The sequence below is a fragment of the Phyllobates terribilis genome, unplaced genomic scaffold (genome assembly GCF_046119375.1).
Source record: "Phyllobates terribilis strain yellow unplaced genomic scaffold, ASM4611937v1 Scaffold_1__5_contigs__length_1240528914, whole genome shotgun sequence".
Classification (NCBI taxonomy): domain Eukaryota; kingdom Metazoa; phylum Chordata; class Amphibia; order Anura; family Dendrobatidae; genus Phyllobates; species Phyllobates terribilis.
The window spans coordinates 756,600,810-756,615,796 of NW_027362761.1; the positions used below are offsets into that span (position 1 = coordinate 756,600,810).

At 40.1% G+C, this 14,987-nt stretch overlaps 1 protein-coding gene across 1 annotated transcript in view; it reads left to right on the plus strand.

Moving 5' to 3' along the window:
- LOC141149662 (fibrillin-2-like) overlaps positions 1-14,987 on the plus strand; it is a 238,446-nt gene that overhangs the window by 115,578 nt on the left and 107,881 nt on the right. Inside the window, exon 7 of the mRNA XM_073636910.1 lies at positions 14,082-14,279. Within this exon, the coding sequence (XP_073493011.1) occupies positions 14,082-14,279 (198 nt within the window). The remainder of the gene's footprint in view (positions 1-14,081; positions 14,280-14,987) is intronic.

Below are 14,987 nucleotides of genomic sequence, written 5' to 3' on the forward strand. Positions count from 1 at the left end.
CACTGATAATCCTATTAGACCAGTGACAGACACAGACAGAAGAGGGTCCCTGTGCAACAACAATATATGCTCATCACAATGTTCAATTCCACCCTGTTTGGAGGTAGAAGTGGACCCCCTTAGCTCTTGGGCCCCATGCGGCTGCATAGGTTGCACCAATTAGGTCCATTCCTGCTTTAAACTCAATCTCCAACAACCTAAATTTGATTGAATACCCCTGACTTATTGTATGAGCTCTTTCACTCTTTTGCATAAAGTGGTAATTTTAATTTCAGGATTATACAGCCATTCTAGTATATATGAAGTTAGTACACCAGCCTCATTAGGGCTAAGATCAAGTTTAAGAGATGTATTTACTAGTGTCTGCAGTGTATTTTATGAAATCTGATGACAATCTGTATTAAACATGTATTGAGCCCCCTTTAATAACTGAGACTCAATTCTAGATATTGCACGCACTGTGCCCTGTAATTTCTCTAATATGTAAGCTGGTTGCCAAAACTCTCCACTGATATTTGTTCATTTATCCTAATGCACTTTTTATGACTTTGTGTCCTCTATTTGACCCTGTATTTAAGTGGATCATTTCACTTTTGCAATAACTGCGCTGTCCACAATTATTTGACCCTGGGCTGAGATCCTCAAGAAACAACTTACTAGTTTAGGCATTATCCTGAATATATATTTATAGCTTAAATAGCTGGCCAGCTCCATGCGCTAATGGCAGAGCCTTCTGAGTGCAGCTCAGATATTTTGTTTTAAAGCATTTTTAAAAAAGAAGTACTGGTTTGCCCCTCATAGATTTGTAGTTTAGGCTGCTTCGGATGGAACTAACCTGCATGTGGCTACCTGCCGTGGATTCCATGATGTTTATGCTTATAAACCACCTTAAAAGGGTTATCCATGTTTGGCATGAAAGTCTGCAGTCACCCTATGTGACTGCAGACTTGTGAATTCTCAAAGTGTGCACAGTGTACGCTGTCAGGATTCTCCGGGGTCATATGACTGCAAGTATGCGATATGTATATTTTTGACCACATTTCAACTAGACATGCGCAGCCTCACTCAATTCACTTGTGTTGAGCAAGGCCGGACACGTTTAGTTGGAATGTGGCAGGGAGTATGCATATCACATATTTGAAAATCTCGACAGGGCACGCTGTGTGCCATGTGAGGATTGACAAGTCTGCAATTACATAGAGTGACCGCAGACATTTATGCCAAACCTGGACAACTCTTTAAAGAGTCACGAAGCTTTCATTTTTTTCTAATTTTGTCCAGCATGGAAAGTTATGACATTTTGCAAATCACTATATTAGAGAATTTATCTTCCTTTATATTCCTGGAAAAATTGAATGTAAATGGCTTTAAAATTCCTGCTTTTCTCCAGTCTACCTATCTGCCTTCAGCTTCTCAGATATCAGAACATACTCATTTGGAGTACAGATCCTGGCAATGCAATGATCAGCAATCATCTCCTCCTCTGAGTATCCTCAGAACATCTCCTGCAATAGGCTCAATGAACGCTCACTGCCTTCCTGTATGGTATATGGTAATGGAAGAATTGGATTTACTGTCACAAGGACCTCGTTCTCGTTATAAATCCCCAGTGACACAAACAGTGATTGTGAAAGCAAATCCAATGCTTCCATTACAGCAGAAGTCCCCAACCTGTGGCTCGAGAACCACATGTGGCTCGATGGTCCATTGGCTGTCAATTTGGTGCATTAGCACCAAGTCTAGCAAACAGCTATGAAGGGAAGGTCTCCAGAAGGTGACTCTGGTGAGTTGTCCTACACGAAAGAGCATTTCTGGATGTGCATATACTGGGGTGAGGGCGATACATATAGTAAGCTGGAGATAGGATAATACTATTAGTTACAGGGATGTTGAAGCTAGATGCAATCGTTTGGTGGTAACCCCTGGATATAAGTATCCTTCCTATAAGGGAGGGTGCCACAAGGTGCTTCATGAACGATTTCGCTGTCATTATACGGTTAATTGGGGCTCTGGGTGACTCTACTGTGGGACAGGGTGGACATGATCCATGTGGCTCGCAACCATATTTCAGAACTTTAATGTGGCTCTCAAGGTAAGAACGGTTAGGGACCTTTACATTACAGTATACAGGGGGCAGTAAGGGCCTGTTTAATGACACGTTATATATATTTATCTTAGGCCACGGCCCCACTATCAGTATTTGGTCAGTGTTCGGTCAGTATTTTTTCTCAGGAATGGGAGCCAAAACCAGGTCAGGAACAATCAGAGAAAATTAAGTTTAGCTACTCTTTAAGAATGGACATGTCAATTCTTTTTCTTCACATTGAAAAATTGAGAACAATAGATATAGTAGACTGACTATAGGCTGATTACATGCTGATTTTGTTAAAATCAGACCTTGTTCCCTCATATCAAAAATAGTGCATGTATTCCACTGCATTTTTTAGTGAAGAAGATCTGCTACATTTAACCATCCAAGCAAAATGGATGTGATGTCATGAAAATTCCACTGTTCTTTTAAAGATGCTGTTGAAGTCTGTGTTTTTGCGTGTATTTTTTCTTCATAGGCTTCTATGCAGTTGCGTCTTTAAGTGCAGAATCAAAGCTTTTCTGTACTAAAAAAGGCATTAAAAAATGATGCTTCCAATCTGCACCAAAAATGCTGATTGCATAAAGAATTAAAAAAACACAATAACCAAAGAAGACTGTTATTACAAATTTTGTGCAGACGCCTGCAGATAAAATGCCGATAAAAAGCAGCAGAAAAAAACATTTATGCCTTGATATGAAAAATCTGCATTATTGTGAAATATCAGGAGCGTAAACATATCCACTGAGAAATGGGTACCATTAATGTCGTTATTTCTCTTGTGTAAAACCTATTAGCCCATGTTCACAGCAGATTTTCTAGCTGGACTTTCTAGGCAGGAAATCTGCAAACTATTACAGTCAATAGCAAAGTGGATGAGATTTTACCAAATCCATGCTGCGTAATAAATCCATCTGGAATCCACACAGGAATTGACCTTAGTTTGAATGTTAAATTCAAAGCTTGTCAATATATTAGTTGCTGATTGCAAAATCCACATCAAATCTGGCGTTAACCCAAACTCAATCAAACCCGCAAATTTATTTCAAGCAGAAGACTCTTTAGGAAATTCTGGAATTTTTTTTCTGAACAGTCTTTTGTGTTGTTTTTTTTTTTCAGTCAATACTTTCCACCAGTTTTGGACACCAACAATTCTTTAGAGGGTTTTCTCATGTTTTTTTGTGAAGTCTTTTTTACTGTTGTTTTCTGGTCGTTTTTTCTTCACTCATTGAATAGTGAAGAAATCACTACCTTTTTTTTTTTATCAAAAACAATGGCAAAATTCTCCAAAAGATGTTTGGGGCGTCTTCAGAGCATCTTTTAAACTTTCGCATTGACTTGTAAGGTGAAATACAGATCGTCTTCCAAGCTGAAGAGTGGACATGCCACTTATTTTAAGATGCTTGGCATTTTTAGACATTTGAAATTGTTAAAATACATTTAAAAGCCTGAACACATGTAAATGTTCATCATTTGTGTGTTTTCTGCAACGGACACCGCTTGAAAAAGACATTGGGGCCAAGTCCTCAAGATTGGAGTAGTGCTTGCTATGAGTGGAGTGTGCTTCTGTGCAGCGGGACTGGAGTAGCATTTCTGCCATACAAAACTCCGACACCTTTGATGGGCACGTGTGTATGGCCACACCCTGTCCCGTCCCAACATCATTTTAGTGAAGTTGGTTTAAACTGGAGTGAAAACGCCGAAAGCTGCAAAATTTTTGCAACATTTCAAAGTTACGCCACATTTCTGGTGTAAAGGCTTTGATGAACGGCCCCCATCGTATTCACATACACATCCATGATTTTGCCACGGATTCTAGCCAAAATCTGCTTCTCATTCTTCCTGCACAACTTATACCCTCATTGTGTAGCCATTTTATGCTGACATATTTCCTTTTCTGGCAACCTCATTTGGCAAAGGAAATGTTCATAGTGAAATTTATTCTCTTTTGAAAAAGCGAAATCAGCAGTGTAGGGGGGGGGGAGGTACAAGCAGATGTCAAGATGTAGCAATTCATTAAAACAAAAGGACTGATTGAAAAAGGGCCAAGGAAAACTTGCAGTACATATGTATGGCAATTCAACAATGTGTATTTTTGTGGTGTTTTCACGAACACCGCTGTTAAAATGTCTGTCCCCTCCTTCCACAACCACAACCCCTACGCAGAGAAGAAGCTGTAATGTGGTTTTGTCATCAGGCCGGGTGAGAGAGAGAAGCCCCCATCGGAAGGCTTGTGGACACCACCAGCTGACCTTCCGACTGTAATTCCGGCTTGCAGGAAATTGATTAGTCAGTGGTCTGAAGTGTGTCTTTCTCATCTCACAAAGACACTTTCTTCGCCCCTGGCTTACGCTGTTTGTTACATTAGCCAAAGAATATTGACCTGCAGAAACCAAAGGATATTCTGGGCTTCACAGGAGGCATTTGCCTTTAAACTGTTAAACTTTCTCTTAAGAAGTTTTGCCTTTTGGTGAAAAGTTTCAGTAGACATTTTTTTCTAAAATGTATCGGGAAGTAAATAATTATGGATTATGGAAAAAACATTTCTGGGTTAGCTTTGATTGCTGCTAGTTCTACATTCCCTTCTGCTGACATCATATCTTGGGGCACGGAATGGGGGAACACTGTTGCACACATGTACATATCCAGGCACACTTTTAGCTGGGGGAGGAGAAGACTATGCTTTGTCTCATCCAGCTCAAGTCCTGAGAGAGAGACAATAAGACAGATTAAAATAGGACACGCAACTCATTAACAAAGTTCTGGTCAAGGCAGGCTAGGACACCATTGTTAGACTTACACGTATTGTCCTGTACATTTGCATCTACACATATGGTTTATATTTATTACTCAATGTGATGTCAGTGGACGCTGGTAGTGAGGGTTTATTTACTCTCTTTTTTTTGGTAATTTTCTAAACCCTGAAGAATGTCTTTGAGCCTGGACTTGTTTTAGGAGACGAAACAACCTCACCAGCTGTGTATATACAAGGACCGCCGGGCCAAGCAAAACAAATGCAAATAGAGAACAGGACATGGGGTGGTATCACTTACATGTTTCTGAGTGGCTCCTCCACCAATCGCAACACAAAAACTCACATTTATCAAGCAGTTTATGCCAGTGTTAGGTATAACCTAAGCCCAAAAAACTCAAAATTTAGGGGGAAAAAACCATGAAGTCTCAAATAATGCAAAAATTTCTATTTTTGCACGATCGTAGGCAAAGATGATAAAGTGGGCTGGAGTACGGGAGGAGGCATAATGAAAACTTTGGACAGAATTAATAAAGGTAATCTGTCACCAGGTTTTTGCTACTTGTCTGGGAGCAGCATCATGTAGGGGCAGAGACCCTGATTCGGACGATGTGTAACTTACTGGGCTACTTAGTTTAGTTTTTATAAAATCACTGTTTTATCAGTTGGAGATTATCACTAGAAGACTACTTGGCCTGCTGCCAGGTAGTCCAACCAAACCGCATCCCCACTGATTGGCAGATCAGAAAGCTGCCAATCAGTGGTGTGGGCGGGATTTTTACAGCTCAGCATTCAAGGAACTGCTATATCTGCAGCAGAAAATAGTTTTTAATCAATACTGCAGCACCCAGTAAAGTAAGTCATACATCGCTGGAATCAGGGACTCTGCCCTTACATCATGCGGTTCTCAGATGGGATAGCAAAAACCTGGTGACAGATTCCCTTTAAGCTTTCCAACAGAATATGTGGCAAATACTAGTGCAAATCTGCACATGCTTATAGGAGGTGTGTGTTTCATTTTATGACTTTAGGACAGTCAAAAACTGCAACAGATTAATTAAAGAAGCACTAATATCAAAGTTGTTTTCCTCTAAATATATTGCAATTATCATATTACATAGTACTGTGTACTTACAGTTGCTCATTTTGCCTTTCTACCCAGTGAATTCTTCTCTTTTCCGTTAGGTCTATGACATCACGTGATTAAAAACAGACTAGCTGAATCCTTCTAAGCTCTATATAGAAACAGGAAGTCTCTTTTCTCTGCAGGAGTCATCATTAGAACTACAATTCTACATCACTGAAAAGTCCCTAGCAGCCCAGCTCCACACCCTCTTTAACTCCTGACCCAGCTGTTCTGCTCCTCCCCCTGCCAGGGACTTTGCAATGCAGTACTCCCATTCTGAAATGATAAGAAATCAAACATTATTAAAGGGGTTGTTCACTATTTATGCTAACTCTTCTTAAATACTTAGTCCCCCAGATAAAATAATTTAAAAAATATATACTCACCTCCTGCATCGGCGCCATTGCAGCTATGTCAGTTTCGGGTCTCCACGCCCACAACCCAGCATCCACCGCGGGGACCGTGTCACTGATGTCACGCCTCACTTGACGTGACATCAGCGGAAGAAAAAGCCGGTTGCCGCCGGGGATCACCTGATGCCTGTGAGCCACCAGCGATAGTGCCGATCACAGGCAATACATACAACTAAAAGTAATTACAAAAACACTTATGGGCACAGGATGAATACATTGGGGCAATTACTGGACAACTTCTTTAAGGATCCATGATGGATATAATAAAAAACAGATTTCATTGCTTTAGAATAGTGTGATGAGGTTTGCATTGCTATTTTGTCATTTAAAAATAAATATATAAAACAAGTCATATAAGTTGCAAATATGTCCAAACTGCATAGGATAATAAGGTGTGCTATTAGACAGGAGACAAAGTTCATTATTACTGATACCACTCTGAAAGCAGTACAAGTGTCAAAAACATACATGCCCCAAGTCATCATTGCTGTTTCTCCACGCTTCTGGAGTCATTTCCTTCTTTTTTAGTGACTTTTGTATTTGCACGTTTTTCTCTATACGTTTTCCACAACTTCTTAAGTTGTCTTTAAGTCTCTTTTTATTTTTCCTGGACAACTTTGCATATGTTTTAGGCAGATTCTTATGCAAATTGCCTCTTCAGAGAGGAAGAGGACTCGAACTCTAGTGCCACCTATTGGAAATAGCAATCCTTAAAGTCAATACTCACCCTTTAACGAGCCTTGTACATAACTTAGGATAAAAGCCAAACCAGAATCTCAATTTGCAGACACGTGTTTCGGGATGTTGCTGCTCCTCAGTGCAAAGCAGGGGATCTGTTTTGGCTGTATGAGAGGCCTCCGACTGGGTTCTAAGGGGTAACGTCTCTCCTTGTGGGGAGTGACATGCCTGACATGCATAAGGAGACTTAAGGCCCCGTCACACTTAGCAACGCTACAGCGATCCTCACAACGATACGACCTGTTAGGGATCGTTGCTGCATCGCTATGTGGTCACTGGTGAGCTGTCAAACAGGCAGGCTCACCAGCGATCAGGGGAGCAGCGACATCGTGGAAAGAATCTTTCCACGATGTCCTGCTCCTGGTTACCAACCTGCTGAAGCAGGAGCAGGCTGGTAACCATGATAAACAGCGGTTACTAGGGGCACACGCGCACCTAGTAACCTGCTGTTTATCATGGTTACCACTCTGCTATGGTGAGCGGGTTACTGCTCACCGTAGCAGAGTGGTAACCATGATAAACTGCGGGTTACTAAGTGCGCGTGCGCCCCTAGTAACCGCTGTTTATCATGGTTACCAGCCTGATCGCTGGTCCCGCTGGTCACACACAGCGATGTGTGCTGACCAGCGGGAGGGCAAAGACCAAAAAAAAGGTCCAGGACATTCGCTGTTGCGTCACCAAAACCGTGCCTCAGCAGCGATCTCGCTATGTGAGACGGGGGCTTTAGAGGCCATGCAATGCTCCTCGAAAATGTGTTAAAGGGTCAATATTGACTTTTAGGATTGCTACTTCCAATAGGTTTGACTAGACTTTCAGTCCTTTTTCACTCTGAAGAAACAAACTGCATATTTAATTTCCCAGGGCAGCATTGCACAGCCTCTTCTTCTCCAAAGAAGCAATTTGCATATTTAATTTCCCAGAGGAGCATTGCATGGCCTATAAGTCTCCTTACACTGGCATTTTAACCATGCCACTCACCAGAAGAAGAGACGTTACCAGTTTGTCATATCTCAATTCAGTCACCCACCCCCTGAAGTAAGGTTACTGGCAGCATTTTCAATTTAGCACATTTTTAGGCAAACTTTTTTAAAATGTAGCATTTTTTTGGTGCTATAAAACCGCAAAAATGGGTAAAACACAAAAAAAAGAGCATTTTTGATTTTCCGCCAAACTCATTAACCACGTGTGCAATTTTGAAAAATTTGGGGCAAATACCACAAGATAAAAAAAAAAGACTTGCAAAAAAATTGCAAATGATGACTCAGGACCACAGTACTTCAGAACCAGGCTGACAACACAGCAGATCAAGTTTTTTTACGTGTCGTCAGTAATCAGTCTCTTAGATGAAAGGACATAATTCATAGGCAACGGTAGGACGTGTTGTGTTTCAGCCTATCATCTCAGTGGCTAGTTTTGGCTAGTGCACACAGCGGAGGGTCGCGTACAGTAGCATATTGTAATTTATGATAATGAATTAGAATTATATGAACAGATGTTTAAACATAACTTGAGCCATTGCATATAGCATGAAGGATGGTGTGCGAATATCACTACATGATAGATTCAAAATGTTTAGACTGCTCCATGTTTGAAATGTATGTGTATATAGTTAATGATAGATTGGATGGAAATGATTATATTGGCCTATCTCCTGTACACATTTACTGCACAGTAATCCTTTATTACTGTGATACACATGTACATTATATAAAAATACAAGACTGCAACCATGGATATACCCCGTACATATTGCATCACTTTGACATCTACCATAAACAACCGTAGAACTCGAGGAATTCAACAACTGCCTTGTGTATCAGTATAGGATCCAATACAGCACAATTATGTCTGGAGCTCATTTAACTTCCATTTCACGTAATATTAAAGTGCCACCAAAATAAAACACAAATGGTCTCTTCTTATGAAGCCATTAATAATATTGACGCAGAATATAAAATATGGCTGCTCTCACTCATAGGTTTGTATTATTTAGTGAACAGATGGCCACATAGGAATAGTCATTTCTCCAAGAAAACTAGCACTAAATTTTGTGTGCCGGCCCCCATACAACATTAGATAAAAGTCAACCAAACCTGGTTATTTTAGTGGGCTGGATGACCATCTAGTTGTAGTGGGTCTCCCGACACTCCATTGACAAGATGTCAGTGGAATGAAGAATCGGGTAACTCACGTGTTGACTTTTATTTTCGAAAGTGTGTGGATCGTCTGATTACAGCCTGGTCATCTTTGGCCGTCTTAGCTCATATACTGGGCCAGTATACAGACATATAACTAGTCATATGCCAACACACAGGCAGGCGGAGGAAGCTCCCTCCTACGTAAGGCTGTGACAACGCATCAACTTGAGAGCTTCTGAAATTCCGACACCATGTGATCACGGCTGCCATCAGGCACTTTTGAAAACAATGTAAAATTGGACATCCATGATGAAAATGTGCTTTCACCCACGACCTAATCCGTACATAGAGATCCACCACCATCATCCATTGACTATGCCTCATCTGCTGTAACTTTAGGGGCATCCAGCTGACTGCTGATGATCAGACACATTTATAAACCAGTGTTTCTTAGGTCCAAATATATAGTGAAATGTTTGCGCACATGGAAAAATGTTTGAAAGATCAGTAACAGATGATTGTATTCTTCCTCTATTGCTGGGGACACATGAATGCTGATTGATCTGACCCCGCTTAATGTAAATAGCTCTCCATGTATTTATTTTACACTTTAGAACAAAGACTGGGATAATTACTCTTATGTCATACATAGCTCAAATGACTCCAGGTCTGATTTCCATCAATAACAAGCCACACTTACTTCATAGTGTCCTTTCAAGTTGTCAAAGAGTGTGTTTGGACATATGGAGACACCATTATTATACATTTAGAAAGTAGAGACAGGAGCATAAATTGCTGTATATTCTGTTACCAGTGTTTCCATGGCATTGCCCAATGTTAAATTCCTTGAAAATATGTACAAGAAACATTTCTGCAAACTCCTAAGGCTCATGTGCACACAGAGTTTTTTGAGGAGGTTTTGGAGCAGAAACTGAGCGGATACTCTCCAAATCCTCATCAAAAGCCTCAAAAACTTAGATGTTCTGCTCCAAAAACTCTGCAAAAAGACTACATGAGCACATACCCTAAGGTTGTTCTGTCTGATTTTAAAAATATTTTAAAACACCATTCCGGCTGGGTTTTTTTATGTCACTGCTAGAGTGGAATCACTAATGCATGTACCCAAACCCTGGTTGTACCAGCCACCATCTTCTGCTCTTTCGGGTGTTGTTCCTGTCCTGTTCCTCCATCTTATGACCGCAGCTTCTGACTGATCAGACAGAAGCTCTCAATGTAAGTCTAGGAGAGCCTTGTTGTGGCTTTCATAGACTTGCATTGAGAAGTGACTTCTGGTCCACCAGGCAACCACTGGAGTGATAACAACCAGCAAAGAACAGAAGAAGATGGCAGCTATTAAGTATTTTACTACTGGCACAGAACATGCATTAGTGATATTCACAGGAACTAAGTGAACTATAACTAAAAGGGCAAGCAAAATTGTGCATTGACTTTTTGCCTTTTGTCCCCTTCCCAAGGCAAATATAAAAAAATTCCTACTCTATGTCTGTCATAGCTTCATAGTTTTTAAGGTTGAAGGTAAACTAAAGTCCATCGAGTTCAACCTATAGCCTAACATGTTGATCCAGAGGAAAGGAAAAACTTGATAATTCAGGCACCAATAACTTCATATTAGGGAAGAGTCTAATGGCCGCATAACTATGATGTGGATCGCAACGCAATGTATGGACTGGCCGGGAGCTCTCTCGACTTGAGCTTGACAGCATGTATTTCTATACAGCTGTCATTCGGGTTGGGAGAGTCAATGGCCAGTCCGAGCATTGCGTTGCAGTCCTCATCCGAGTTAGACGGCCGTCTGACTCTTCCCTTAAGGAAAAAAAATCCTTCCAAACTCCACACATGGCCCTTACTCAGGCCTAGTCCATAGAAAGCAGTAGTCTTACAAATTTAGTTTTGGCAGCCTAATAAAAAAAAATTTTAATTGGCACAATCAAATATTTTTTTTAAGTTTCCTTAACATTTCTTTTCAGACTGATTGCTAAAACACTACATAACTGGTAGGGGTCTAAGTGCAGAATATGCAAAATTATTAATTTTATGACCAAACATTGTCCTTATTCAGTGTAATCTGCAGTGCAATGGCTCAGTGGTGGAGACTGTTGCTTTGTAGTGTTGGGGTCCTAGGTTCAAATATCATTAAGGAGTTTTATGTTCTCTCCATTCTGGTGTGGGGTTCCTCCCACTCTTAAATTATATACTGATAGGGGATTTAGATTATGAATCCCAATGGGAACAGTGATGATGATGTCTGTAAAGTGCTGTAAAATATATAAACATCAGCTTCTATAAAATGTGAGGTGGGCCTCTCTAGAGAGATATTCTCTAAAGGCCTACATACACATTAGCTCATGCACATGGGAATTGCTATCTTTGTTTTAGCATCATAATTGACTCTTTTTGGAAAAAACTGGGTTTATTAGACAAAATAAAAATGGAACAATATTTTTTACTCTGGCATGGACTTTGACCACTAATGAGACCCAGGCATCTCCATACTGTAGCTGGTGGGGCCCCAATAGAAAAAAAAATTGAAACCCTAGTCTGGATGGTAGTATTTTACTGTGAACCATTCCTGAGGATAGATGTGGGAATATCGTAAGACAATAGATTCCATAACAGAATGTGCTATCAATCTTCTGGAGGCTCAGAAATGCACTTCTTCATGCATTCCTGATGATGTTTAAGTGCTACACTGCTTGAAGGATCCCAGATGTGCTAGTGCAATGTATGCCATCGAAGCCTGGATACGGTCACAGATTTCTATACCATAGCTCCTCAATGGCATGAGCTCAGTGTTAGACACTGATTGAAGGGGGTAGGGAAACTGTGAGGGAATTGCTGGGCTTCTACATCTGGGATATTTTACTACCCAATTAATATAGCCCTGGGAATTGCTACCATGGTGAACTGATAGCAGGAAAGCGCAACAACCCCCTCCCCTATAGTTTTCTCTAGGGCTTTTCCTGCTTAGACTAACTCTTTTCCGTGAAGTCCTAATAAGACAAGAGGAACTGCATTACTAGACATACGACAAATGCAATGTCTAACAGCCACTTAAAATTCCTTTCTCTTGATTAAGGAAAATAAAATATATATACGATACATACCAGTTACATGCATTTATATCTTTTCCTATTCATTAAATCACCATTGTTTTTGTTGGATAGAGTCCAGGAGCTTTAGAAAGTGTTGGTATTAAAGATGCAGTAAAGATGCAGGAACATGGTATTAGATAGGAAAAAGGGAATGAAGCAGCTCTCCAAATGACGTCTCCGATCCAAGATGCCTTCATTAAACTGCTTGTGCTGTACTTAAGCCAAAACGTTGCATCTTGGATCTGAGTGCACAGTTTGGAGACGTCATTTGGAGTGCATTCCTTTTTTTTCCTGATTTATACATGGTGGACATTCAGGACTGTGGTCTACTGGGTTGCGTGCACCCAATTTTTTCATAGAAGGACTCCGTGTGCTTATTTTTCTTTTTTTGTTATTACATAGGAGATATACCACTTTGTAAGAAAAAAAATTGTTTTCATTAAAGAGCGAACTTTATTTTTTGTTTCAGATTAAAGGGGTTGTCCCAACTTAGTAAGTGTAACACCTATCTAGAGAATAGGTGATAACTTGCTGATTGTTGAGTATCCATCCACTGGAAACTCACCAATTCCGAGATCAGGTTGACTCTTAAGGCCCCATAAACATTCGGCTAACGTCAGCCACAGCTGCCAATACCAGGAAGAAAAGGATCTGGTATGTTGGATTTCTGCCAACCGATCCCTTTGTTCTCCAGGAGAAAATCCACTGCCAGATGATTCATAGAGAACACAGGGATGCTTGGCCGAGCCGAACATTCCTGTGTATGGGGGATTTGGGAGATATAGCTGTCAGCCAAACAATATGTCAAACGATTGTTCGTCCAACAGCTAACTATTGTGTATGGGAGGGCTTAAGGCTGTCAGAGATAGCCAAATACAGTGCAGACAAGGATCCATTCTAACTGGACATTTCAGATCCCCGTTTCCAATAGTCTGAGGATAGGTAACGACTTACCGAGCTGGGGCAATCCCTTTAAATTTGTCAATTTAAAACCTTCAATCCAAACAAAGATTATGTTTCTTCCATTTCCAGCTGGCCCAAACCACAATCATAGCTCTAAAACATGAACATTTCTATATTCTATTGATTTTTTTTTTGTGTGCCTTATTAATGTTGCTTTCTTTTAAAGTAACTTTTATGCCACAGCTGGTCATATGCAAATGAGTCAGGACAAATCCGGTAGGTCATCACTTCCCCCAGTAAAACTATGGTTGGTATCCTCAAATTATGCTCCGGTAGACATGATTGACACCCTCCGTACAATCCCCATTATGACAGCTGGCATGTAACAAGCATGCGCAATATTTCCAATGGTCCAATCATGATGAAGAAAGGTTGTCAATTTTTATGCACTCAGCAAATCCGCTTTACAAGTTGTTGTGGTTCCTAAACACTTCCAGTTTTCAATAATAGTGCTTTAGAAAGAGCCATTTTTCCAAAAATATGTGTAGAGGCAGACTGTATGTCTGGGGGCTGGATTTTATATATCTGTGGTAATGGGATGATTACGACATGTGTCCATATTGTGCTTTTCCATAAGTCACATGTTAAGTGACTTCCTAATAAAAAATAAAAGTTAACTCACTGTGTTAGTGGCCATGTTTCTGATCTGTAGTGCGGTAGTTTCACAAATATAAACTTTTGAGTAAGACATGCCGCCATCAAATCAGTGTCAGACCATATATAAGCGCTGTTGTCTTTTTGTTTTTCAGATTACCGGACTGGACCATGTTTTACACAAATCAGCAACCAAATGTGTCAAGGACAACTTAGTGGTATTGTGTGCACAAAGACATTGTGCTGCGCTACCATTGGCCGTGCCTGGGGTCACCCCTGTGAGATGTGTCCTGCTCAACCACATCCATGCCGTAGAGGATTTATTCCAAATATCCGAACTGGAGCCTGCCAAGGTAAAATGGGCCAAGTCTACCAGGTTTCATTAGGAATGCATTTATCTCCATATTGGAGCCCCTTTATATTGTACTTACTGCATTATTTATTAGTGTTTATTTGTATTCTTTTCTAGAACATATAATTAGTATCAACATTATAAGGAAACGTGTCATATACTATAAAGAGTATCATCATTAAAAGATATCATTTCAAAATTATAACTAAAATAAGTGGGCAAACTATTAAGGAAGATACTCTTTGGGTCACTAAGTCAGAAAATGTACTCCAGTCATGAACTGGAGTACATCACATCTATAATTTACACCACTTTCTATCACACTGTGCTAGGTAATGCCCCCTCCTGATAAGTCCCATTCACTTTTTGGGGGTAAGTACTGAAGATTGTGTAAAAAACATAAAAAGTTGCTACATTTTTGTAGAGTAAAGTGTTTTGTAGTGTGTGTGTGTAAAGTGCTTCACATAATGCAATACAACAATGTGAACAGAGCCCTATGACAACATTTATAACAGGTGAGGTGAGCAAAATAAAACAAGTAACATATGAATTAATGGTATTACTTCCCCAAACAGACCATTAAGTATTCTGATTTATTGAGATTTGAAACAAATCTATGTGAAACCACAAACTTGGAATGTCGAAAAATATGTAGTTAATTGTACTACTACTAATAATAATATAAATATTTTTTATAGCGCCAACATAT